Source organism: Schistocerca piceifrons, chromosome 6 (genome assembly GCF_021461385.2).
Source record: "Schistocerca piceifrons isolate TAMUIC-IGC-003096 chromosome 6, iqSchPice1.1, whole genome shotgun sequence".
Taxonomy (NCBI): domain Eukaryota; kingdom Metazoa; phylum Arthropoda; class Insecta; order Orthoptera; family Acrididae; genus Schistocerca; species Schistocerca piceifrons.
Genome location: NC_060143.1, coordinates 89,690,415 through 89,717,649, shown reverse-complemented (window position 1 = coordinate 89,717,649; position 27,235 = coordinate 89,690,415). Strand labels below are relative to the sequence as shown.

The 27,235-nt window shown below is 43.3% G+C and overlaps 1 protein-coding gene across 2 annotated transcripts in view; it reads left to right on the top strand.

The window, feature by feature from the left end:
- The window catches only part of LOC124802530 (coactosin-like protein), a 198,850-nt gene that overhangs the window by 169,828 nt on the left and 1,787 nt on the right, over nucleotides 1–27,235 (top strand). Inside the window, exons 1-4 of one of the 2 annotated variants that reach the window (XM_047263376.1) lie at nucleotides 70–201; nucleotides 8,612–8,694; nucleotides 20,037–20,154; nucleotides 22,751–22,873. In XM_047263376.1, coding sequence (XP_047119332.1) covers nucleotides 112–201; nucleotides 8,612–8,694; nucleotides 20,037–20,154; nucleotides 22,751–22,873 — 414 coding nt within the window. In that variant the 5' untranslated portion in view covers nucleotides 70–111. Of the gene's footprint in view, nucleotides 1–69; nucleotides 202–8,611; nucleotides 8,695–20,036; nucleotides 20,155–22,750; nucleotides 22,874–27,235 lie in introns of those variants that run through there. The other variant, XM_047263377.1, reaches the window with a different exon arrangement.

Genomic DNA, 27,235 nt, shown 5'->3' with positions numbered 1-27,235 from the left:
TCACACCTATATCTGGATCGCGCATGAAATTTTTGGTTTCCGTGACGCAAATTGCCTGCCGCTGCCGTGCGTCGCTTGGCGGCATCCGCACTAGACGGCAGGTGCTGCGCTATGCCGGTCCAGCTCGCCTTAGGCAACCGCCTGCCTCACCCGCGACCCGGCGGACACATGGCTGCGCGGCCTGCCAGGCGCTACAAACAGGTAATCTCCGAATAGGATCGCGCAACACAGTTCCGTTCCTTGCGTAGAAAAGTTCTTAGACATACTAACTACACTGAGGTGGCAAGTTATGGAATAGCGATAAACGCCGGTATTATCGCGTACAGGGGGTAGCATGTCATTCTCAATGGAGAGAAGTCTTCCGAAGTAAGAGTGATTTCAGGTGTGCCGCAGGCGAGTGTCGTGGGACCGTTGCTATTCACAATATACATAAAAGACCTTGTGGATGACATCGGAAGTTCACTGAGGCTTTTTGCGGATGATGCTGTGGTATATCGAGAGGTTGTAGCAATGGAAAATTGTACTGAAATGCAGGAGGATCTGCAGCGAATTGACGCATGGTGTAGGGAATGGCAACTGAATCTCAATCTAGGAAAGTGTAATGTGCTGCGAATACATAGAAAGAAAGACCCTTTATCAATAAGCTACAAATATAGCAGGTCAGCAACTGGAAGCAGTTAATTCCATAAATTATCTGGGAGTACGCATTAGGAGTGATTTAAAATGGAATGACCATATGAAATTAATAATCAGTAAAGCAGATGCCAGACTGAGATTCATTGGAAGAATCCTAAGGAAATGCAATCCGAAAACAAAGGAAGTAGGTTACAGTACGCTTGTTCGCCAACTGCTTGAATACTGCTCAGCAGTGTGGGATCCGTACCAGATAGGGTTGATAGAAGAGATAGAGAAGATCCAATGGAGAGCAGCGCGATTCGTTACAGGGTAATTTAGTAGTTGCGAAAGCGTTACGGAGACGATAGACAAACTCCAGTGGAAGACTCTGCAGGAGAGACGCTCAGTAGCTCGGTACAGGCTTTTGTTGAAGTTTCGAGAACATACCTTCAGCGAGGAGTCAAGCAGTATGTAGGCATACCGACAATCCTTCTTTCCACGAACAATACGAGACTGGAATAGAAGGGAGAACCGATAGAGGTACTCAAGGTACCCTCCGCCACACACCGTCAGGTGACTTGCGGAGTATGGATGTAGATGTATAAAAGGGCAGGTGCATTGACAGAGCTGTCATTTGTATTGAGGTGATTCACGTGAAAAGGTGTCCGACGTGATTATGGTCGCCCGACGGGAATTAAGACTTCGAACGCGGAATTCTACTTAGAGGTAGACGGATGGGACTTTCCATTTCGAAAATCGTTAGGGAATTAAATATTCAGAGATCCACAGTGTCAAGTGCGTGCCGAGAATACCAGCTTTCAGGCATTACTTCTCAACACAACGCAGTGGCGACTGCCTTTACACAAACGCCCCTGCTCTCGGTCGTTGTCAGTGCAAACAGAAAAGCAACACTGCGTGAAATAGCTGCAGAAATCAGTGTGGGACGCACGATGAATGTATATGTTCGGACAGGGCGGCGATATTCGGTGTTAATGGGCTGTGGCAGCAGATGACTTACGCGAGTGGCTTTGCTAACAGCACGACATTGTCTGCAGCTCCTCCCTGGGCTCGTGACCGTATCGGTTGTACCCTAGACGACTGGAAAACTGTAGGCTGGTCAGATGATTCCCGATTTCGGTTGTTAAGAACTGAGGGTAGGATTAGTGTGTGGCGCACACCCACGAAGCTTTGGACCCAAGTTGTCAACAAGGCGCTGTTCAAGCAGGTGGTGACTCTTCAGTGGTGTGGGCTGTGTTTACATGAAATGGACCGTTTCATCTGGTACAACTGAAGTGATCATTAACGCCACTTGACGACCATTTGCAGTCCTTGATGAACTCTGTTACCAAACAACGATGGAATTTTTATGGATGAAAATGCGTCGAGTAAACAGGCATTGTTCTCAATTGGTTTGAAGAAAATAATAAAAAATTCGAGCGAAATGGTTTGGCCAACCATATCACCCAACATGAATCCATCGAATATTTCTGGGACAGAGGTCTGAACCGGCAACAGTGCCGGGTCTGAACCGGCAACAGTGCCGGGTCTGAACCGGCAACAGTGCCGGGTCTGAACCGGCAACAGTGCCGGGTCTGAACCGGCAACAGTGCCGGGTCTGAACCGGCAACAGTGCCGGGTCTGAACCGGCAACAGTGCCGGGTCTGAACCGGCAACAGTGCCGGGTCTGAACCGGCAACAGTGCCGGGTCTGAACCGGCAACAGTGCCGGCATGGCTCAATATTTCTGCAGGAGATTTTAGTCGCTTAAGTCCAGAGGGTGCCCTGAAAGATACTTAACAGAGTTTCAGAGAAAAGTTTCTCCACTAGATATAAATCCAGGCTTTCCGTATTATTTGTCAGTTGTATTTAACTGCAATTCCCTGAATACCACGAAGCAAACCAGTTAGGAACCAAACACTTAGGTTCTTTGTATAGCCTGATAACCATAGTCGGTCATACATATTGTAAATGGTAGATGAAGTTAAACGGGTGGATAAAGCTTCCCCTAGCATCCGAAAGGCGTACCGCACTGACACACATAGTCGCCTAATATCCAGGGTAGCACCACGCGCGCAATATCATGTATCAGATTCGATCCATGATTTTTTTGACTTACTGAACAGAGTAGTTATACTGGGGGGAATTTTTCCACGGAAACGAGTTATTTGGGTGTGGCTCAAGGAAGCTTCATAATATCAGTGATGTTTCAGTAGAGCCTTCATAAACAATTTCAGATATGGATACCAGCTTTGTCAGATTATTTACTGGCTATTCTGTTGTCCACATAACATTCGCCTTTGAAAGATTGTAAGGGAATGCAGAAAGATTTGGACCAAATTTCTGTTCGATGCAATGAATGATGGGTCTTAAAATATGGATGATTCACAGATAATGCCAACCACGGAACACAGTAGTATCGAATTAAGAGATATTTACACATGACGTGCTCTACGTGTACTAAGAGATATTAAATGGGACAAACTCATAAAATCGTTAGTAGCGAAGGCGAAAGGAAGACTCAGATTTGTTACAAAGGTACTCGGAAAGTACAAAGAATGTCAGAACGTCTACAGGAAATTACACAAGACGCTAGTGAGATCAGTTTGTGTTACTCCAGCTTTAGAAGTGCGTAAGTGGGTATAAGACCTCGATAGTTCCAAATTGCTCTGATAGGACCATAACAGTTCTGTATAGTCTAGATGCTCATGGAACATACATGCAAATTTTCGGAGAAAAAGAAATACTCTTCAGAGCTAAACTGTTGGGTAAATGTATATAACGATGTTCGAGAAAGATGGTGCAACAATTCTGAAACCATCCGATATGTAGGCCCTACGTAGAGGTAAGAGTATAAGTTAAGAGGCATGTGGACAGCTATTTTTCTTCGCTCAGCACGAGACTGTAAAAAGACAGAAAATAGCAACACTGGCACGAAATACCGTACGCCTTGCATTGTAATGTCCTGCAGAGTCTATTTGTTGATGCAGACCTGATACGATCGTAGGCATTAAACAAATCTGTTAAAAAACCCGTACCTGACGTCCTTCGTAGAAAAAGTGGCGGTTTCCCAGTATCTTGCCCCAAAATAGAAGCCTGCTCCTAGTTCGACCCACAGCTGAACCATTTTCATAGATACCTTTCATATCCCCCCTACTCAGTCTGCTTAACGCCACAGTGGCAAAGAACTAACAGCCATTTCCGTAGGTGTTCATCACCAACCACCTGCACCATGCAAGACCTTAAGAGAGCTAAGCCAAATGCACTTGAAGTGTCCAATTTTTGGTTGGTCTTTTGTGTAAAATTGTCTACACACACCTACACACACCTACACACACCTACACACACCTACACACACCTACACACACCTACACACACCTACACACACCTACACACACCTACACACACCTACACACACCTACACACACCTACACACACCTACACACACCTACACACACCTACACACACCTACACACACCTACACACACCTACACACACCTACACACACCTACACACACCTACACACACCTACACACACCTACACACACCTACACACACCTACACACACCTACACACACCTACACACACCTACACACACCTACACACACCTACACACACCTACACACACCTACACACACCTACACACACCTACACACACCTACACACACCTACACACACATCATTATTTCGTTCCACGGAGTACATACGTTTACTTAATCTGTAATTCTAATAGCCAGGATTTGCCAAAGACCTGTATTAAACTTTAACTAGGTATCAATAAAACGTTTGCAGTGGGTCACTTCATCGCTGAGAAGAGTCGCCTGCGAAAGCGCCTCGCAAACAGCGATCCTGTCTATGTCAACCATTAATAAAACTAATCTCTCAGCGTGAAATGCGGAACGCTTTTTTGTACAATCTTGTAATCTTGTAAGTCAATGTTCAGTCAAGTCATTCCTTGTTTTTGTAGCAGCAGGCTATTTTCGGCGAAGGAAAATGCTTTTCAAAATAGCAGAATGGTTCATTCAAAGCCAAAATAGCGCTCTTCATAATTCCTCTACAGGTCAGTTAGTGCTCAGTCTCAGATGACACATTGACTGTAAATCACACGCGTAAATTAAATTTTTCAAAGAAAAGTCCACGTGTGCGTCGTCGCATGAGTGTTGTCGGAATCTTCCGCTCTTCCGTTTTCTCTAGTGTTCTGTAATTTTCTTGACACGAAGGAAACCGATATCATGACAGTAATGTTGCAGAGTAAATGGTTTCCGTTATCAGGTTGTCTCAAAGAAACGTCTGCCGATGTTCCAGGAGAAACGTTAGCCTAACTCGTTTCTAATAGGCTTGCCACTGTGCGGTCGACATCCCCAAATACCTTAGATACAACTGTGAAGTTTCCTAATGAAAGCGCCGTCGGTGTTGCGTTAAGCGTTGCATGCCAGGAAACGACCGACACTGTTTCCTTACCCCGTGTTTTGTACTTCGTTGTTAAGAAGTCCACAGGTTTCTGCCCGTCTTAAATCGGAAACTTCACTCCTTTCTAAGGTGCTCTCCCTAATACGACGTTCTCACAAAATCGCATACTGCCGTTACGCCATCTGTCTGTAAATGATACAAACTATTCTGCTAGCTTTCGTACGTAATTGTGAGAGTCTTTGAAGTAGATAGCCAGCCATTCGCCAAGCAGGATGAGGTACCAGATAAAACGTACGGCAGCCGTTGTTCCAGACCAAACAGGTCCGCGCTCGATTGGCGGTTTCGAACAGGACGTAGTCACCACCGTGTTTAACAGAGAGGTCGTTCCGTTTCATTCGGAACGACCACAAAATAAAGCTGACTTACTGGCCGATTAAATGAGACTTGTCTGGCATTTCATATTAATGGAAATGTTGTTCTGTTGCTCACAACTGATTACACTGTTCGTTCCGTACATTAGTATTAACAAAAGAACGGACTTTCGAACATTTCTTCCATACATCCAGACTGAGATGGTCCACAGGGTGTGAAAAAGTTGAAAAAATATTTTTCATTTTTACCTTAATTAAAAAGCTTCACATCAATATTTAAAGGTATAATTACAAAATTGATTCTGTTTCTTCGCTGTTGTAGCCAAACATCAAAACGAAGTTTGCAATTCCAACTTCTTCAGTGCACAAATGCAATCTGTAGGTGAACTGTATTAAAGTATTATATAGCATTCATGTCACATATTGTTGTATTCAATGCAGAGACTGGTTTGATGCAGCTCTCCTTCTGAATCTGCTTAGTGTATTCATCTCTTGGTCTCCCTCTACGATTTTAACCCTCCACGCTGCCCTCCAGTACTAAACTGGTGATCCCCTGATACCTCAGAATGTCTTGCCAACCGATCCCTCCTAGTAAAGTTGTACCACAAATTCCTCTCCTCCTCCATTCCATTCAGTACAGCCTCATTAGTAACGTTATTGAACCATTTAACGTTCTGCATTCTTCTGTAGTACCACATTTCAACAGCTTCACAGCTTCCGTTCTCTTCTTGTCTAAACTGTCTGTAATCCATGCATGACTACACTCCACACAAATACTTTCAGAAGAGACTTCCTAAAGCTTAAATATATACTCGATGTTAACACATTTCTCTCTACTTCGACCATCCTCAGTAACTTTGCTGTCCAAATAGCAAAACTCGTCTACTACTTTCTCATTTCCTAATCCAATTCCATCAGCACCACCTGATCTAATTCGCCTACATTCCATTATCCTCTTTTCGCTTTCGTCGATGTTTATCTTATATCCTCCTCTCGAGACGCTGTCCATTCCGTTCAACTGTTTTTCAAAGTCCTTTGCTGCAGACTTACAATGTCATCGGCAGACCTCAAGGTTATTTCTCCCTGGATTTGAATTCCTACTCCGAATTTTTTCTTTTGTTTCCTTTCTGATTGCTCAATATACAGACTGAATAACATCGGGATAGGCTACAACCCTGTTTCACTCCCTTCCCAAACACAGCTTCCCTTTCATGCCCCTCGACTCTGCCATCTGGTTTCTATACAAATTGTAAATAGCCTTTCGCTCCCTTTATTTGAAACCTGCCACCTTCAGAATTTGAATTTTCCAGTCAATATTGTCAAAAGCTTTCTATAGGTCCACAAATTCTACAAACGTTGCCTTTCCTTAACCTGTTTCCTAAGATGGGTTGTAGGGTCAGTACTGCCTCGCGTGTTCCTACATTTCTACAGAATCCAAACTGAACTTCCCCGAAATTGTCTTCCACAAATTTTCCCATTTGTTTGTAAATTTGTTTAGCAGCTGTGGCTTATTAAACTGATAGTTCGGTAATTTTCACACCTGTCAGCGCCTTTTTCTGTTTGGGATTGGAATTATTATATTCTTCTCGAAGTCTGAGGGTATTTCGCCTGTGTCGTAAATCTTGCTCACCAGATGGAAGTGTTTGGTCATGGCACTGGCTTTCTCAAAGCTATCAGTAGTTCTAATTGAATGTTTACTTTCTGGGCCTTTTTTCGTCTTGGGTCTTTCAGTGCTCTGTCAAATTCTTCATGCAGTATCATATCTCCCATTTCATGTTCATCTATATCCAAGTCCTCTTCCATTTCCACAATATTGCCCTCTAGTACGTCTCACTAGTATAGACCGTCTACATACTCCTTCCACCTTCAAAGGTCTCTTCAATTTTGCTGTAGGTGGCATTTACTCATGGTGATACATATTTCTATACCCTTACATTTGTCCTCCAGCCATTACCGCTTAGCTGTTTCACAGCACTTCCTGCTGATCTCATTTTTGAGACGTTTGTATTACTTTTGGCCTGCTTCATTTTCATTCGTGGCACTAGGTCGCATACTGTCTCAAAATTTAAGCAAATGTCTGAGATTTACTGTCGTAAACCTGGTTTCGTTACCACACCACACCACGTTTTGTGACTAGGGGTGGTATTCGGTCCGTAGCATTTTGTGCTACAGCCGCCGCAGGCGCTGGAAGGTGCCTGGCATTAGAGAACCTGTCTCTACCTGGCATTAGACGGTGGGCACTGTGTCGTCAGGTGATAATTCCTTGTATATGTTAAAGACACTCAGAGAAAGATTCCCGGAAGTCGGTTACTTTCTACACTGTAAGTAGAGAGAGAGTTCATTACATGGGTTCGTGACTTAACGGCGATAAAAGCGTGACAAAATTGATTGCTTGGCAGAACAGCAGAGGCCAGCTATGAAAAGCAACCCTAGACTTTGATTCGGCGAAACGAGTAAGGTATAGGTTTCGTACAGATTTACAGCTCGGCGAAAAGCAGACGTAACCTCTGTTGTGAACACTTAACGTACTGACTATAGCAGGAAGTAACCGTCACCTAGAGTAAATATCAATCTTTTAAGTAGAACCAAATGACTTCGCCACTTACAGATTTAAGAAATGCCGTTGATTAAATTCAAATGTTACGGTTCTGTTCTGTATTATCAAAACTGCGTAGCCATGAAAGACACAAAAAATGTAACTGAATCGTTATGAATAATAGAATAAGAATACGACAAAAACTTCAAAAGTTGGAGCTACAACAAAGTTGACTTTTTAAAGGAAAGAGGGAGAACGATAACTTTAACTTCAATGTTTGTGTAAAATGCTCTCTCCCGTCACTATACGTCAATTACTGTAATTTTCGGATGCACATTTTATTTAAAATTTTGTTCTGTGATACTGCATTCTAGTTTTAGCAGTACATCAGCTTTTTACGGGGTCGTTCTTAGAGCGAGGTAGATACATGTGCAAGAATATCAGACTAATTTCGTGCCGAAAATACACTAAAATTTATGATGCTCATTGCTCAAAATGTGTTACTTAGTTTGTACAAGTGCAAAACTTCCGCTTTAACAGTAAAGCTTCGTGATATTAAAGAAGTCGCAAAGTTGAGGAGTTCAAAACAGCTCTTCAAAACTTCAGCAAATTAATCACCTAGAAATAATACTTTCTTGTGGATTTATGCAAACAGCTTTCTGATGCAGTGGATCTTGTTTCAGGTGTCTCTAGCTACACACATCGATAGAGACCAAATTAGGGAAGCATACGATGATGTACGTTCAGACAGCACCCCTACAGAATGGTAAGTATAGTGCTGCTGACAAGCTGACTCTTGCATATTCTGTTACACATGTTTGATGATACTTACGCCGATTTTGCATTTAACATTTGATGATGCCACTATGGCTGCAGTACTCTAGGACATTGTTTCATAAAACAGATCTGAAGATGGTCATTATAAACGGAATCCAGTAATCTGTTGACAAAAAGTTTGTGACCATAGATGTAAAGGAAATTTATTAGCATGGTAAGTTTTCTCTGGCAGCGGATAGGGCTGTGTATACCTTTGTGACTGAGCTAGAATAGGGAGGAGCTGAGAGGGTAGACTGGACAAACTGTTGGGTGGAGGATCTGGAGGTAATAGGTTGGTGTCAGTGGAGCCTAGGAGGGTTCTGGGAGTGGGGAATGTGTGTTACGGATGAATTCTATCTGTGCAATTCAGAGCAGGTTGTTGGTTGGATGACAGTGAAGGGCGAGGGGGAGGGAGGTGGCTTGGGATGGACCAAGTTCTGAAGCAGCAGTTGGAATAAAGTGGGTTATACTAAACAGCATGTTGTGGCATGCGGTGTCTTTGTTCTTGGTCACAGTTTGGCAGTGGCCATTCATCCTGATGCACAGCTGGCTGGTAGTCACACCAACAGAAAAAGCTGTGCTATGATAGCATGTATGTCACACCATGTCTGTTGCTTTCACAGGTTGCCTGGCCTTTGGCAGGGGTTGGATAACTCTGTGACAGGACTGAAGTAAGTGCTGGGAGAGAGCATTGGGCAGATCTTCCACCTGGATCCTCCACAGGGTATCCCTGTGGCAAGGTGGTTAGATTGGCAGTGGCACAGAAACGGATTAAGATGATGTGCAGGATGGGTGGCTGACAATACCAATTTTGGGAGGGAAGAAGAGGAATGGAAGGTGGGATCTTGGGTAGGGTATCCCTCATTTCAGAGCATCGTGATAGGTAATCAGAATCATGAAGAAAGATGTGATATAGTTTTTCGTCTTTGGTGATATTGGGTGACGAAGAGGCTACTCCTTTGTAGCTGGTTCTTTTGGGTGGCAGGGAGGATTGGGAATGTGGGGGAAATGGTGTGGGATATCGGTTTGCAGACTAGATGCTACCCCTGCCTCAAGACCTAGTTCACAATTCGTGCAATTAAGGTGACACCAGGCTCGTGGCATTCTTCCTTTTGCCTCTCCCGAAAGGACTCGACCACATTGTGTCGTCTCTGCATTGGCCATACCAGGCTGACCCATGGTTTTCTTTTGCGTGATGAGCCGCCCCCACTATGTGGTTGTGGAGCCTTCCAGCCAGTAGCCCACATTTTGGTTGAATGCCCCCTTCTTTTGGCTCTGCATGCTAAGTACAGACTCGCCACACTTTACCTTTGATGTTGGCTGATGATTCCCGGATGGTCTCTCTGGTTCTCAGTTTCCTCCGGGAAAGTGGTTTTTATTCTCAGTTTTAAGGTTTTTAATCTCTCTCTGGTGTTGGGGCAGGGTGGTGAGTGTTTGGGTGTATCCCACTGTAGGCAGTGTTCGGAGATTCCCGATTCACCTCCCTGACCGAAATCCTCTTTTCTTCCCCTTTTACTCTGTTTTTACCCCTTCTTTTTAAGGCTTGGTTAGTCTTTCTATTCCCATACGTACTTTCTACATTTTAGCAGTTGTACCTTTTAAGTCACAGGTGGTCTTGCCTATGCTGCTTCAGCATAGTGTTGGGTTCGTTCTCTTGCAGACTTCCCTCATTTTGTTTTTTTACCAATGACAACATGACTGCCCCTTTACGTTTTCCCTTTTTCCGTTTTATTGTTCTGACTTTAGTGAGATGTCCCATTAGCAGAATGGAGCATGTTTGACACAAGGGACTGATGACCTTGCTGTTTGGTCCCTTAAACCTCAAATAATCAACCAACCAACTAACCTAGTTCACAAACAGATCTCCTGTGCCATTTCCCCACACACCCACAAGAAACAACAGTGCCCCTTCATCACTCAGTGTTGTCCCAGGGTGGAACAACTGAACCACATCAACAAAATCCTTTGTCAGGCTTTGGTGACTTGCCATGATGCCCTGAAATTGAGGACATCCTACCCAATGTCCTTACCATCCCTTCTAAAGTGGTGGTCTGTTGCTCATCCAGCTTTTCACATCCTAGTCCATCACTACATTGCTCCCATATGTGCCACAGGTAATGTATTCCTGAGAAATTACCCAATGCACCCACCCAGAACTTTCTATTCCAGTTCCACCACATGCTTGTCCTCACCCATCAGATGTGAAGTCACCTGTGAAAACAAGCTGTCGTGTAATAGCCCTGCTGCAATCATTACATAGCATTTTATACTGGTATGACTACCAACCAGCTGTCCACCAGGATGAATGGCCACAGCCAAACTATAAAAAAGAGCAAATTAGCCCACCCTGTGGCCCAACACGCAGCTGAATATCGCACACTAGATTTCAATGGCTGCTTCATAACCCAGATCCTCTCCCCCTCCACATGCTTTCTTAAAGTGCACAAATGGCAGTTACCCTTACACTAAATTCTTCGCTTACCAAATTATTTTGGCCTCAATCTATGGTAACCTACTGCCCCTACAAAATCCACCCAATAGTTTGTCCCCTCTCTTATCACCTTTTTGCTATTCATGTCCCCTCACACTCATTGTATGCCACCTTCTGCCAATGCACCCATCCCATTTTTTCCTCTTTACTCTTTCCTGCTCCCTGCTCTTATTTCCTGCTCTCCATCTCCCCCCTCCCCATCTCAATGCCCCCCCCCCATCTCAATGCCCCCCCCTCCAGACAGTGTGTGTGGTGGCTGGTTTCTCAACTACCTGGTCACCGCAGTTGCTTTATGATCTGAATTGCTGGACATGCTCTTGTGTGCATGTGTGAACTCAATGTGGCATCCTTACGGTGAACAGCAGTCTCTCTCTCTTCCCTTATATTGCTCAGCTTTAGTTCTGATAAAAAAGTTACGTAATTTTTTATTGTTTCTCTGATTGAAAAAGAATTAAGACAATGTGTATAAAGATTCAAACAACGGAAAGTCCAGGCTGGTATGATGACAGTATTATGAAAGGGATAGTTCCTACTCAATGCATAGAAAAGATGCATGTACATGTGCACATGACCACAATCTGTGGCTACCAAGACCAGTCAGTTTGGCTGTGGTGGCAGCAAGAGTCTGTGTACGTGTGTGTAAAATTCTGATAAAGGCCTGTTTGACTGGAAACTTGGAGATTCTGAGACAGATGGGCATGAAAAGAAAAAAACTGTCCACTATATTCTAACTATTCTTTCCATAGTATTGTATAAAAATGCAGTAATATTCCAGTGGGGTAGTAGTCAATAATTAAAAGGAAATGCATCTGTTGCATATGTTTTACAGCACTCATGCAGTGTGCTTTTTTGCGAAGAGGACAATAAGCAATTTCTTATTAGTTCTTATAAATTTGTGATTACACATACTCTAATGCAGCATCTGCAAAATTGTCTCCTGCCAACTTGTGTATCATTTTTACTGTTTAAGAACTAAGAGGTATGACATTAAATTCTGTCCTGCACGTTTGATAGGACCTTGCTGGTGAACTGTATACAGCATTGTATGAAATTTGATTGGTTTACTCTTAGTTCTGACTGTAAAAGTGTTGACTAGGGATCTCGTATCGGAAAAATAGAACAAAAAATGCAAAGCTAACATACCAGACCACGATGTATTACGTTATTATGAACTCTGAAAATGTCATTTAGTACTTATAGGTTCACTGCTAAAACTCTGTGTAAAGTAAAACAGGAGCAAAATTTATCAAGACTGTTTTCATGATATTGTCATGTATTTTGCAATGTTCCAATAATGTGCAATATTCCATATGAAACATAACAATCTGGAAGAAAAGGAAACTGGTACCTGCAGGATCTGCTTGTTGAATTAAAAACCACAAATAGCAGATGAAGTAATGCAGCACAAAGTTCTGCACAGTTAAATTGAAACAAGAAAACAAAACTTATTTCTGAGGCTCCAGGTGTTAGAATAGGCTTGAGGTATTCCTGCCTGTTGTAAGAGGTGACTAAAAAGTCTCTCACATTTCGGCCTTTATGTGATGGTTCCCTGTAGGGTCTGACCTCCATTTCCAAAATTTTCCCGAAAGCGAGCCAATTGGGGAAGGGCACTTCCCATAATGCATAGTATCCATCATCCGCTGATACCTCTCGCATACTTTGTTGATGTAGATCTGCACTTCTGCTCATTCTCCAGCTGTTGGATGAAGTCACGCTCCTGGGTGAGTTTTCCTCCATCCTCTGTGCAGTATCACTTTCTGCACTGTCAACAGTAATGGACTACTTAGCTCATTTGCATCTGATAGCCAGCACGTTAGCCAGTCCATTGTGATGGGACCGCCATGTACCCTGTTCATTGTAGCCCCCTGACCACACAGGGATCACTTTGCTGATGCCTGCACCATTAACTCTGCATATATGCCTAGGAGTAGATTCCCATCACTCTGGGGCATCGGGACTGCTGGCAATGACCACCCTGCTAGGTGGCCTTTCCTGCGGCTGGGTGGCACCTGTGGAGAGGGGCCCTGGTCGGAGTGGGTGGCATCAGGGCGGTTGACACACCATGAAGCGTAGTACATTGCCTCTTGCTGGTGGTCAAACACAAACAGTCTCTAAGCAATCAAGGTTTAATTTCAGTGCTAAGAAATACCTCAAATCTTCATGGTAGTGTCCGTCTCCTCCTTCAGCTGTGCAACATGCCACTAAACTTTCTCCTCACGGGGCAAAGTCATCAGCTAGGCAGAACCAGCAGGCCTAAAAGGACAGAAGGAATATTCCCATGAGGACTTCCTATGTCCTTCCAGCGAACAAACACCTTAGTCCTCCTCTGCTATCCAGAATGGCTCAAAGAAGTCAAACAAAGGGAAACAGTCTTCTCCTTTGCCAACTCAGATTCTCATTGACAGTGTCCTCCTATGATAACCTCACCCAGCCTACCTCAGTGTTGCTGGTGAACACCACCAACCAGTTTTTCTGCAGTGGACTTGACAGGCTGACAGCAGAACAATGCCGACACTCCTGTAGAACTCGTGGAGCAGGAGCCTCTTGCAGCTGTGCCCTGTAGCAGTGTCTTTGAAGGTTGGCACTCGGTGACTGCTGAATGACACCCACCTCATTTCTTTTCCTCATCATGACTCTTATCCAAAGGAACGTTCCTGGCCTTCGATCCAACAGAGAGAATTTACAAAAAAATGGTTCAAATGGCTCTGAGCACTATGGGACTTAACATCTATGGTCATCAGTCCCCTAGAACTTAGAACTACTTAAACCTAACTAACCTAAGAACATCACACAACACCCAGTCATCACGAGGCAGAGAAAATCCCTGACCCTGCCGCGAATCGAACCCGGGCGCAGGAAGCGAGAACGCTACCGCACGACCAAGAGCTGTGGACAGAGAATTTAGATGTGCTTAGAATCGCCGTGTCAACTTCTTCTCTGCCTTCAGGAAACAAAATTGCATCCTCACGACTGCTTTGAGCTCTTGCATTTCTTCCCGCTCCATTTCACCCCCCCCCACCCCCCGCGCCCCTGGGGTCTCAAGGAGTCATGCTGCTCATACAGGATGACATTCATAGTCAATCTATCGCCCTGAATACCTGCCTTCAACAAGCTGTTGCAGTTTGACTTTTTGACTTTTCCCTTTGTGCTGTTTACATCCCTCCATCATTTGGTGTCACCAGGGGAGGTTTCCTTCATCTTATTGGCCAACTGCCTCACCCCTTTTTTCTGCCATATGCACACCATCCCCTTTGGGGTTCTCCTAGTACCTGTCAGAGATGCCCTTTTGGCTGACCTTCTCAATCTGCCTTAACACGGGAGCACCCACATTCATTCAGACTCCACTCACATTTATACCCATTTGGACCTGTCCTCCACTGCCCAACTTGCCCATCATCTGGAGAGTCTGTACTGACACATACTCGAGCAACCATTTCCCATGTGCTATCCATTTGCTGACCCTACACCATCTGTGCACACCCAATGGCAGCTTACTCAGGCTGACTGGGGGCTTTACTGCTCCCTCTCAACCTTCCATGAACATTATTTCCCCAGCTGTGCTGACCAGGTGGAATATCTTATAAACGTTATCCTTACTGCTGCAGAACATTCCATTCCTTGCACTTCCTCTTTACCACTCAGTGTCCTGGTCCATTGGTGGACTCGGGCATGCCACAACTCAATTGGGGGTGCAGAGACATGCTCTCCTCCCAAAGGAGTTTACCCCCGGTTCGGTCTACCACTCCCGTTTTGTCGAACTTCATTCGAAGTTCATTAATATGACCTTCATTTATACAGATGGCTCTAAGACCAATGACGGGGTCGGGTGTTCTTTTATTGTCGGGGCACGCAGTTTCAAATACCGGCTCCATGGCCATTGTTCGGTCTTCACAGCTGAGCTCTTTGCCCTCTACCAGGCTGTTCTTTACATCTGCCGCCACCGACATTCTGCTTATGTCATCTGCTCAGATTCCCTGAGTGCCATCCAGAGCCTCAGTGATCCATATCCGGTTCACCCTTTCGTGCACCAGATCCAATGCTCTCTTCAGCAGCTGGTGGCCATCGGTTCTCTGGTTAGCTTTATGTGGGTTCCTGGCCATGTCGGTATCCCTGGGAACGAAGCTGCAGATGCCGCGGCCAAGGCTGCGGTCCTCCAGCCTCGGACAGCTTCTTGTTGTGTCCCTTCGTCAGATTGTAGCAGGGTCATTTGTCGGCACATTTTATCGTTGTGGCATGCCGATTGGGCTGCACTTACAGACAACAAGCTTCGGGCCTTGAAACCTCTTCCCGCGGCTTGGACGTCGACCTCCCGCCCTTCTCGGTGGGAGGAGGTCGTTTTGGCCCGGTTACGAATTGGACACTGCCAGTTCAGCCATCGCCATCTGCTGACAGCTGTGCCGGTGCCGTTCTGCCCATGTGGGCAATTGCTGACGGTCCGCCACATTTTAACGTCCTGTCCGGATTTTAACACACTGGGTCTTGATTTTGGCCTGCCGTGTACTCTAGATGCCATTTTAGCGGATGACCCACGAGCAGCTGCTCGCGTTCTTCGTTCTATCAACTTGACAAACCTCTCTAAGGACATTTGATTATGCTGTTTTTTAATCTTATGCCTGTCAGTCTGTCTTTTATTGTGTTTTCCCTTTTATTTGCTGTTTTAAACTTGTCTCGCGGTGCATTCCTAACGTAGTCTGGGCGCTAATGACCATTGAAGTTGTGCGCCCTAAAACCACAAAAAAAAGACATGCTCTCAATGTTTTAGATGTCATCCTAGGATGGCCAGCTGTATTCATTATAAACAGATGCGTGAACAGTGTAGTTGTCTTTGTCGGGACATAAAAAAAGCTAGCTGGATTTAATTCACTAATTCTTCACAGCTCCACTCCCTCTTCCATGTGTGGGCCAACTTTAAACAGCTCTCTGGGACCAAGATCCATTCCCCAATTTCTGGCCTGACTCTACCAGATGTCATTGTGAAACCTATCACCAAAACCTTGGGCTGCTATTTTGCAGAGATTTCGAGATCCTCCCACAACCACCCTGCCTTCCTCCATTGGAAATGAGCAGAGGATGCTTGGGTGATACGCTTCTCCTCTCAGAATCATGAGTGCTTTAATGTTGCCTTTATTATGAGAGAGCTAGATCATGTTCTCGTTTCATCCCAATCCTCTGCCCCAGTGCTGGATGCTGTTCACATTAAGACTTGGCAGCACGTTTCTCTTGCAGGTGCACACTTGGTGTGTAATATATACAACCACATCTGGGCAGAGGGCATGTTTCCCAGACACTGGTGTGAAGCCAGTCATACCCATACCTAAGCCCAGTAAGGGCAAGCACCTTTCTTCTAGCTACCATCCTAGTTCTCTCACCAGTTGTGATTGCAAGGTAATGGAACGTATGATCCATGCACTGCTGGTATGGTGGATAGAGTTGTGCAAATTACTCACCACCGCACAGTGTGGATTTTGAGTGCACTGTGTTGCAGTTGACAATCTCGCCCCCTTTGTCTATTCATGTCGTGAATGGTTTTCTGCAGAAACCCAGACTGTGACCATGTTTTTAGATTTGGAGAAGGCCTATGACACCTGCTGGATGACTAGTATCGTCCATACTATCTACATATGGCGATTCCATGGCCGCCTGCCCCATTTCCTTCAGGAATTCTTAAGACAGAATTTTTCAAGGTTCTTTTGGGTTCTGCCTTGTCAAACACATTTATCCAGGAAATCGGTGTACCTCAGGGTTCCTTTAACCATAGTGGCTTGTCTCCTGCCAAGCATCTCTTTTGATGATTTTGCCATCTATTGCAGTTCTCCAGACTTTTCTCATTGAGCAGTGTCTTCAGCGATGTCTCGATCGTCTTTACTCATGGAGCATCGATAGTTTTTCCACTGACTAAACTGTTCATATGAATTTCTGGCTGGGCAGTTGGTTTCTCCCACCATCTTGACATCTTAGGCCTATTGCTCTTCTGTTAATTAAAACCGTGAAATTTCTGGGGCTCATGGTCAACAGGAAACTTCCGTGGTCCTCCCACATTTCTTGCATGGCAGCCCACTGTATGCTGTCCCTCATTGTGCTACATGTCCTCAAAGGTATTTCCTGGAGAGCAGATCATGCCACCCTCCTCCCTTGTCCATTTGAAACTAGACTGGGTGTTTCGTTTATGCCTCTGCATGTTCGTCCCCCCTCCTGTCTCAATACTATCCACCATTGTGGCATTAATTTGGCAGCTAGTGTAAAAGGCACCAGTGGCCAAACTACCGCTGTCCTACTGCCGTGATTTTCTCCCGAGCATATATGCTTGCTGTTTGTCTGCAATGCATGGCCCCCCTGTCCTATGCCTCCTTACTGGAGTCCTTTAATCTCCAGTATGGGGTGTGTCCCTTTTCTGTTACCTCCTGGAGTTCATTTTTGGCTCTTGCTCTGACAACTTAACTTCATGCTACCTGCAACTTTCCTGGTGGGTGTAAACCCTTCACCACCTTGGCTTTGTGCGACAGCCTGTGTTCACCTTGGTCTTCATTCGCTTCCTAAGAACACTGCTCCAGCCCTGCTCTATTGCCTTCAGTATCACGAACTTCACATGGAACTTCACGATAGTACCTTTCTGCACACTGATGGCTCTCGGACTAATTGTGGTGTCGGGTGTGCCTTTGGCATTGGCATTGGCACTGGCACTGACATTTTTTGGTATCTGCTTCCAGAACACTGCTGAGGCTTTACAGCAGAGTTCTTCACACTATATTAGGCCATGCAGTACATCCAGTGATACAGGCTTTTAAATTGTCATCCTCTCTCTCTCTCTCTCTCTCCCTCCCTCTCTCTCCCGCCCCCCCCCCCCCCCCCCCCCCCCGCCCTTCAAAGCTGTGTGTGCTGTACACTGTCCATCCCTTAGTGCAATGGGTCCAGGAAACGTGTCAATCAATTGCTCATGCTTGATGGAGCCACTATCACAGTGGGTTCCTGGTCATGGCAGTCTGACAGGAAATTAGGCTACTGACACTGCTGCCAAGTCGTTGTACCTCAGCCTGCTAGTGCTTACATTCCCACTGATCTGTGTGTTGCTATATGTCAGTAGGTGATGTCACTTTCGCATCACCAATGGTCTCCCTTCATGCGAACAAGCTCCAGGTTATTAAGCCACCTCCAGTGGCTTGGACACCACCTCTCTCCTCTCACTCCGAGGAGATCATTTTAAGTAGTTTGCATAAGGAACGCTCTCTTTAGCCATCGCCATTTAAGTGGTGCTCCCCCACCACTTTGTGAACATTGTGTTCAACTTTTGACTATCCGCCATTTTCTGTTGGAAAGCCCTTTTTAACTGCTTACATTTTAGTCTTTGTTATTGGCAGTTTTAGCGAACGACACACGGGCTGTCGATGGTGTTTTACTTTTAAACTGTCATAGCAATATGGTGAAGCCCATTTAATTTTTAGTTCTGGACCTACGTTTCTGTGGTATATTTTGTAGACCCTTCTCCACGTCCCTGTTTTTAGTTGTCTTCTCTTCCATCAGGGGATTGGAATGACTCCTTACCCTCTCCCTTAAAACCCACTTCCTTTCGTCTTTCCCTCTCCTTCCCTCTTTCCTGATGAGGCAACAGTTCGTTGCGAAAGCTTGAATTTTGTGTGTGTTTATGTTTGTGGTTGTTTGTGTGTCTGTCGACCTGCCAGCACTTTCATTTGGTAAGTCACATCATCTTTGTTTTTAGATATATACTTCCATCAATTGAGATTGACATGTAGTAATTTTTGACTCCTCTTTGTGCTCTAAAGTTTTGACATGGGTGCATATGACCCTTGTTGTTTTTGTGCCCTGAAACAAAAGAAATGTGCATAGTATGGCAACAATATGTGGATTTGACAGCCACTCATGCATATGAGATATACAGGGAGCAGGGATCAATGTCCGTTTGCTGACCTTGGCCCATTCTCGTTTGGATATTGCAAAGACAGGCAGCATTGGGTGGATACCTACATGATCCACCAATGCAAGTATCTGTGTTGTCTGATGCTGGAATTATCACTATTTAGCAGTTTCATGATATTAAACATGAGTTATTTTTAAAATTAGAAAATCTGACATTTTATGCTTTTAAAAAACAATATTGTTACAACAAATGTTTTACCACGTATGAATAAGTTAATGATATGCACGTCTTTTTTGTTACCATTTAATGGGAATGTTTTACGTGACAGGAAAGGCCATATTGTTGGTTGTTTGCAGGTATGTTAGATATCACTTTCATATATCTAACAGCAATAGATCCAGTGTAACTGCTTCTTTCAACTCTGGAAATGATTTGCATATATGAAAAATGCCAAATTAATAGTCTAGATTAAATTGTGCTGAAGATAGCTAGCAAGCAAAGTTGGTAGAAAGGTCAGATAATTGCAAGGGCGTATCATCTCAAATATTACCACACCTAGTAACAAAAATTATGATAATGAAACCAACATTTGGATTTAGTACAACTTTATTTGGTAGATTGCAGAGAAAAGGAAAAGGTCTTTGGACTTCAGTTTATGTATGAAATTATTTCCTATGTCTCTGACGAAATAAAAATGTTATTTAGCCCTTACAAGATTTCAAAAGTAAACTGCTCTAACCTCTGCATCTGTGAAATCTGTTGCACATTTAGATAACTTATAAAAGAGTTGTGCGACAGAAATACTGTTAACTGAGTTACGTATAATATGATTGACAATATTGTCAGATTGTTTATTAAAATAAAAAAGCTTGATACTATTGTAATTTAGTTCAAAACTATCTTCATTAAAAGTAGCATTGTTCTGCAGGGCAGTATTCAAGTTTGAAGGAAGCCGTATTGTGTGCTCTGCAAAGGGCAAGGACTTTGACCAGTTCAGAGAGCAGTTTGGAGATGAAGATAGAGCCTTTGGGTACATAAGGATACAGGTGAGAACAAACATTTTTCTTTTCAAATAACTACACAGTAGGTTTCCCTAAAACTTCTGTATACTCATTGGACTGCATACCTAAGAAAATGTGTTAACATGAGCAGTTTCCTGCATGATTATTCTGAAAGTTTTTTCAAATACTTGTGAATATGATCGAACATCTAATGGTAATGCAGCCAGATGATGTCTTTGGCAACTGCCAGCATTTCAACAGTTGAACACCAGTTAGTTTCAAGGCACAAACGCAAGAGTGGTGTTAAGACATTTAAATCCTTGGCAGGAGGGGCTATGCAGACCAAGAACCATTCACGCACTTTCTGTAAACACTAGTGCAAGCGCACAACCTAGGACAAGTGTCAGTTGTAAATGATAATGAGTAAGTGGGTGAATAGCATTAACATTGTCCCTCTCTCACTCGACAAGGGAACCCTGCTATGAGCTTATATTAGGGCATGCGGCTTATTCTCCAGACTTGGTTCCATCCAATTATCACCTGTTTGCATCACTGGGCCATGCTCTCACTGAACAATGCCTCAGTTCATACGAAAATGGCTCACTGACTGGTCTGCTTCGAAAGAAGAGTGTGTGTGTGTGTGTGTGTGTGTGTGTGTGTGTGTGTGTGTGTGTGTTTCATAGGCTGCCATTGAGGTGAGAAAAATGTATAAATATTCTGGCATAACCTTACGTGTTGAGATAAAGGTTTCTCTTAAATTGTGCTTGGAATACTGCTCGGAATACTGCTCTACCTCATGTCAGACAGAACTAATGATGCTTGCTCATCAATTGACTATTTTCGCTCTAAATTACTTCTGACATTGTGTGGTGGTGGTGGTGGTGGTGGTGGTGGTGGTGGTGGTGGTGCCTACAAAAGCATTTTTTTGCATAAGACGTAGGACAAGTCAAATTAGAAGTACACTTCTGAAAGTGATTTCTAAGAATATTTATTTAAGGTTACAATAAAACACGTCATAAGTATTTAGCACACTTCATAAATTTATTCTTCAATGGAATAAAAGCAGTGATGCTGTAAATATGACTTCAGAGATTTTCCTAAGGTTTTGACACCAGTAATATCTTTTATGTTTTCAAGAAGTTCATTATGAAGTTCAACTCCCCTGTGGAAATTACCTTCTTGACATGGAGATGGTTTGTGTCCTAAAACTGGTTCCTTGGTTCGCATGGCTACACCTAAAGAAGGTTTAAAGTTTCTCGCACAGCACTCCCCCATTCCATTTGTGCATTGGAAATAGTGTTAACCTGTGACCTATCAGAGTTTGCTGAAGTTCTCACCCCACTGTGTTCTGCAAGGTTGGTTGAGCACTAAGCACTGGGAGAAACAGAAGGCTTGCAGTTGTAAATACGGCTGAATACAAAAAAAAGTTGTGCATGTTTGTGTGCTGTATGCTGCATGCTGCATGAATTTCACAGTGAAGAACATTAATACTTGGTAATAACACAAGTTAGTGGATACTGGGGGTGAAAACACGCATTTTAGTACAGTAGAAAAAGTATGCATTATGAACTCGGCACAATATAGACAGAATATTATTAACAAAGTTGATGCTGGAGGAAAAATATTGTACTTCAATCTTTGTGGTTGTTCAATTAAACTGTCTTTAAATTTAAAGGATATAAAACTGAAGTGGAATATACTGTATTAAATTGGAATAACCTACTTGCGTGGAGAGATTACAATTTCTCTGAAAACTTGGTGTATTTAATTGAGAAAGTAGAGAAACAGTAATGAGCTTTGACATGAAAGAAAGTTGTAATAGAATTGTTAAATATTTGACAATGGAATAAATGAAAATTTCTAAGAAAGAAATATGAAACTTTGATGTTAAAATTAGAAATAATTTATTATAAACATATCCTCCTGTACTGTGTAATTCCTATGTATATATGTGTGAAATTAACTATTGAGGTAACACAAATTTCAGTTTGAACATCATTCAGTGATGTATAATTGTGAATACAAAGTATATACAAAGTGCTAGCAGTAAGAAAATATGATCTACATTATTCTGAGAATCTTGAAGTTCCAAATGAGAAGTGCAAATAGTTTCTCCTGGTGTGAAAATTTAATCAATGGTAGTGTCAAGTAGTTTAATGAATACGACCATTTTTACAAAGAAAGTAAACAAAATTGAATATGCATAGATCTGTAGCAGAAAAAGTTCTTACAGCAGATTAAGAAAGGCTCTTAAGAGTCGTAAGTTATGCAGGATGCATTTTGAAATTGTTTCCATCTTCAGAAATCAAAGTGCAAGGGTAGCACAAGGAAAATTGTTTGTGTAAATAACATATTACTGTCATGTTAAGTACACAACTGGTTATGCTTTTCTTTGTGCTACCTTTGCACTTGGATTTCTGAAGGTGAAAATAATTCTGAAACATGTTATGTGTAGTTAGTGATCAGTCATTCCTAATCTGCTGTAAGACTTATGTGAGCTAGCCAATTTAATTACAGATCTGCACATATTTAACAGAATGGTCACTAACCTCCTCCTTAACTTCATCACATCTCTGTGAAAACAAAAGCATGTTTATCATTTTCATTTTAATGTTAATATCTTATTCTTAAATTTGTACAGATGGGTGACGAGATGAGCAAGAGACAAAAGTTCCTATTTGTGACGTGGGTGGGCCCATCTGTTGGAGTGATAAAAAGAGCAAAGATGAGTACTGATAAAGCTGTTATCAAGGACATTATTGCTGTAAGTATGTGACAAACTGAACAGACATACTTCACTTGCCAAACTAATGCAGTCACTAATAGTCTGTTTACTATGTCACAGTTTGAGATTAGAATATAAACCTGTTCCTTTGTTTTAGAAGTGATATCATTACATTGTTGTATGGTAAAGTTTATAACTGGTACACTATTTTGTGTTCATAACTAAAAAATTTACTGCATTCCATTTGAAAGTACACTCCTGGAAATTGAAATAAGAACACCGTGAATTCATTGTCCCAGGAAGGGGAAACTTTATTGACACAGTCCTGGAGTCAGATACATCACATGATCACACTGACAGAACCACAGGCACATACACAGGCAACAGAGCATGCACAATGTCGGCACTAGTACAGTGTATATCCACCTTTCGCAGCAATGCAGGCTGCTATTCTCCCATGGAGACGATCGTAGAGATGCTGGATGTAGTCCTGTGGAACGGCTTGCCATGCCATTTCCACCTGACGCCTCAGTTGGACCAGCGTTCGTGCTGGACGTGCAGACCGCGTGAGACGACGCTTCATCCAGTCCCAAACATGCTCAATGGGGGACAGATCCGGAGATCTTGCTGGCCAGGGTAGTTGACTTACACCTTCTAGAGCACGTTGGGTGGCACGGGATACATGCGGACGTGCATTGTCCTGTTGGAACAGCAAGTTCCCTTGCCGGTCTAGGAATGGTAGAACGATGGGTTCGATGACGGTTTGGATGTACCGTGCACTATTCGGTTACCCCTCGACGATCACCAGTGGTGTACGGCCAGTGTAGGAGATCGCTCCCCACACCATGATGCCGGGTGTTGACCCTGTGTGCCTCGGTCGTATGCAGTCCTGATTGTGGCGCTCACCTGCACGGCGCCAAACACGCATACGACCATCATTGGCACCAAGGCAGAAGCGACTCTCATCGCTGAAGACGACACGTCTCCATTCGTCCCTCCATTCACGCCTGTCGCGACACCACTGGAGGCGGGCTGCACGATGTTGGGGCGTGAGCGGAAGACGGCCTAACGGTGTGTGGGACCGCAGCCCAGCTTCATGGAGACGGTTGCGAATGGTCCTCGCCGATACCCCAGGAGCAACAGTGTCCCTAATTTGCTGGGAAGTGGCGGTGCGGTCCCCTACGGCACTGCGTAGGATCCTACGGTCTTGGCTTGCATCCGTGCGTCGCTGCGGTCCAGTCCCAGGTCGACGGGCACGTGCACCTTCCGCCGACCACTGGCGACAACATCGATGTACTGTGGAGACCTCACGCCCCACGTGTTGAGCAATTTGGTGGTACGTCCACCCGGCCTCCCGCATGCCCACTATACACCCTCGCTCAAAGTCCGTCAACTGCACATACGGTTCACGTCCACGCTGTCGCGGCATGCTACCAGTGTTAAAGACTGCGATGGAGCTCCGTATGCCACGGCAAACTGGCTGACACTGACGGCGGCGGTGCACAAATGCTGCGCAGCTAGCGCCATTCGACGGCCAACACCAAGGTTCCTGGTGTGTCCGCTGTGCCGTGCGTGTGATCATTGCTTGTACAGCCCTCTCGCAGTGTCCGGAGCAAGTATGGTGGGTCTGACACACCGGTGTCAATGTGTTCTTTTTTCCATTTCCAGGAGTGTATATATATTTACTATAGCCATAAATTTCAAAATTTTATGAACTGAGAAAACATACTTTTCTGATATTACTCTTGGTTTTATCGCCAGTATTTCAATATAATTTGAGCTGTGTAGAATGCCACACTTAAGTTCTCTTTCTTGGATGTAAAAATTCGAATACAGGATGTGCAGTCTCTTAAAAACACACATGCAAATACAATTAAAATGAATTGTTTCAGGTCAAAATTCCTTTACTTTCTACTAAAACTTACTGTTCATGCCTGTGGAGAGCCACAATAAGACACTTTGTCAAGACATAAAGTTAATAAGATTTGTGTGTTTGAGTTGTTATATACTGAGCTCTTTAGATTGGTCAAAGTTCCAATGAACTGACTTTCACCAAAAACATTTACACAAGTTGTGAAATAGTGTTACATCATCCATTAAAAACATATATGTTTAGTGCAACAAGAAAGTAAGAGAAGAAACACTATTATGCAGTAGGAGATGACTTTCTTCATCATTATGAAATGGTCAGTGACAGTGCTCTCAAACTTCCCAGCTACAGGAGTTGCTGCTGGTGGAAGGTGGTAACATTTCATACATTCACTTCTGCCTGAGGCATTTAAGTCATTGTCATATTTTGCATTAAAGGGGCAGACCACCAGAATAGTCAAGGGGCTATGCAAGGAATGTCAGCAGCATACTGGACAAACACATTCAAGCAAATACTGTCGCAGAACACTGCTTCAAATATGAGCATAGAATGAAGTAAAATGAGCCCAGTATATTTGAGATATTTTAAAACACTTTCAGGGACAGTGTAAGGAGTCTTATCAAAAGAAATATAATAAACAAGAATGGCGGTTTTAATTTAAATGAGGCTTGAAGTCTGGAACACATTATTTAAGATCCCACTAGTCATTACATCCACCAGAACTAGAAAATGTTGAGAGGTGTGTTTCATAGAACATCAGAGTGGGCATCAGAAATCAAATTGAGCTGTAAACAAAGATTGGAAAGAAATGATACATCAGTCTGGTAGGCTTCCAGAGAGTGAGTACAAAACAGGAAACTCACAGCACCTGAAAAGTATTAATCTGGTGGTCAAAATACTGTGCATAAAATGGAAAAAAATCTTGGCTGAACACCCAGAAGCTCACCGTAAGCATTAGATTTGTTTGGCAGCAAATGGAAATGGATAACCTGTTTGACATAAATCAATATTGCTTTGAGATCCACTGCTGGATAATGGATTTCTATACTTCACTATCCACTAGGCATCAATAATAACTTTCCATAAAGGTGTTCGCCCACTGTTGCTAATCTCCTGGAGTCCAGTAAACAATGTCCTTGGTCTACCTACCATCCACATCTGTGGTTCTAAGTGTCATTCAGTCAGTTTATTTTCATTATTTATCAGAATTGTCCTACACTCCTCATAACTTTTGTTTTCCTACCTCTTAGTAAATCATAGCATGTATCTCTCTCGCTTGTTGAGCAGTCTGTTTTCATGATCAATTACTGCATTCAGATTCCATGTTGTATTACTGGTCTTCATTCACACAACTGACATTGTTTCTATTCCAGGCATAATTTAAGGTTAACTTTGAATACCATATTTAGTTTATGAAAAGCACACTCAAGTTTTTAGCCCTATTATAATTTTCAGCTTGTTGAAAGTTCTTCCATTCACTGTTGGTTTGCACTAAAACAAGTGTCATAGGAACATCAGTAAAATGACTGACATGGGTTCAAATGTGTCCTGTTAATACATCGCTTTATTCCTTCAATTTAACACAGTCAGTTTCTCCTAAGGGCACATACAATGCAGAATATATTATTAAACAACTGTCTCAGAAACTGGTAAGAGTTACAGGTTGCCTGTCTGATGGCTTCCCGAGCCAACAAAACAAGGATTTTCAGTATTTTGTGTAATTATTGACCAAACTTAAAATTAAAAATGCTCTAATCATAAGCCTAGAGGCTGTGTAACTGACAGCATGCTACCATCCAGTCTTAATTCACCCAGTACTTGAGAATGAAAGCATTTATCAGGGAACTTACTGGTGATGCATAAATGACCACCTGTTGAATCAGCCTATATTTGAATTGTATACTTCATTTCTGCAAAGATGGATCCTTCTGTGGTAGCAGGATCATAATTGTGATAATGTGACTAACACACAACATAAACTGTCCAGAAAAATTTTGCTCCGCCCTCAAGTCTTGCACTGTTTTTCCTGTAGGGAGACATTTTTCTCAATTCTTTTGACCCCAGAGAAAGTTAAAAATCTAAACCTCCATTCTGTCATGAATGGGACAGTGGATCTTGTCTAGAGTATTCATTCCATCAGCATGCCTTGGAGGGTAATTTAAAATTTAGACTGTGCACATTTTTGTCATTATATGGCAACAAGTGTAGTCAGTATTGGTGTACACAGCAGTAACATAATTTGAACAGTCAACTGCTATTTTGCAACACAAAACATTAAAAAATGTTGTGGTCACCCATGATCAAAAATCTGCTGGTAACCACTACCTACAAATTAAAGGCTTGTGGGCAGTCCCAAGGAAACTAAGAGAACTACAAGCTGCCTTTTTGGAGGCAACTGAGATAGCTGTCAACCTTGCAGAGGATGGTTGCTACTAACTACACTTGGTTTACCAGCTATGAAGATGTTGATTCTGGAAACTGCACAGTTTTAAATGACAGCCTAAAAGAGGGTGATCTTCAATCCATCCCTA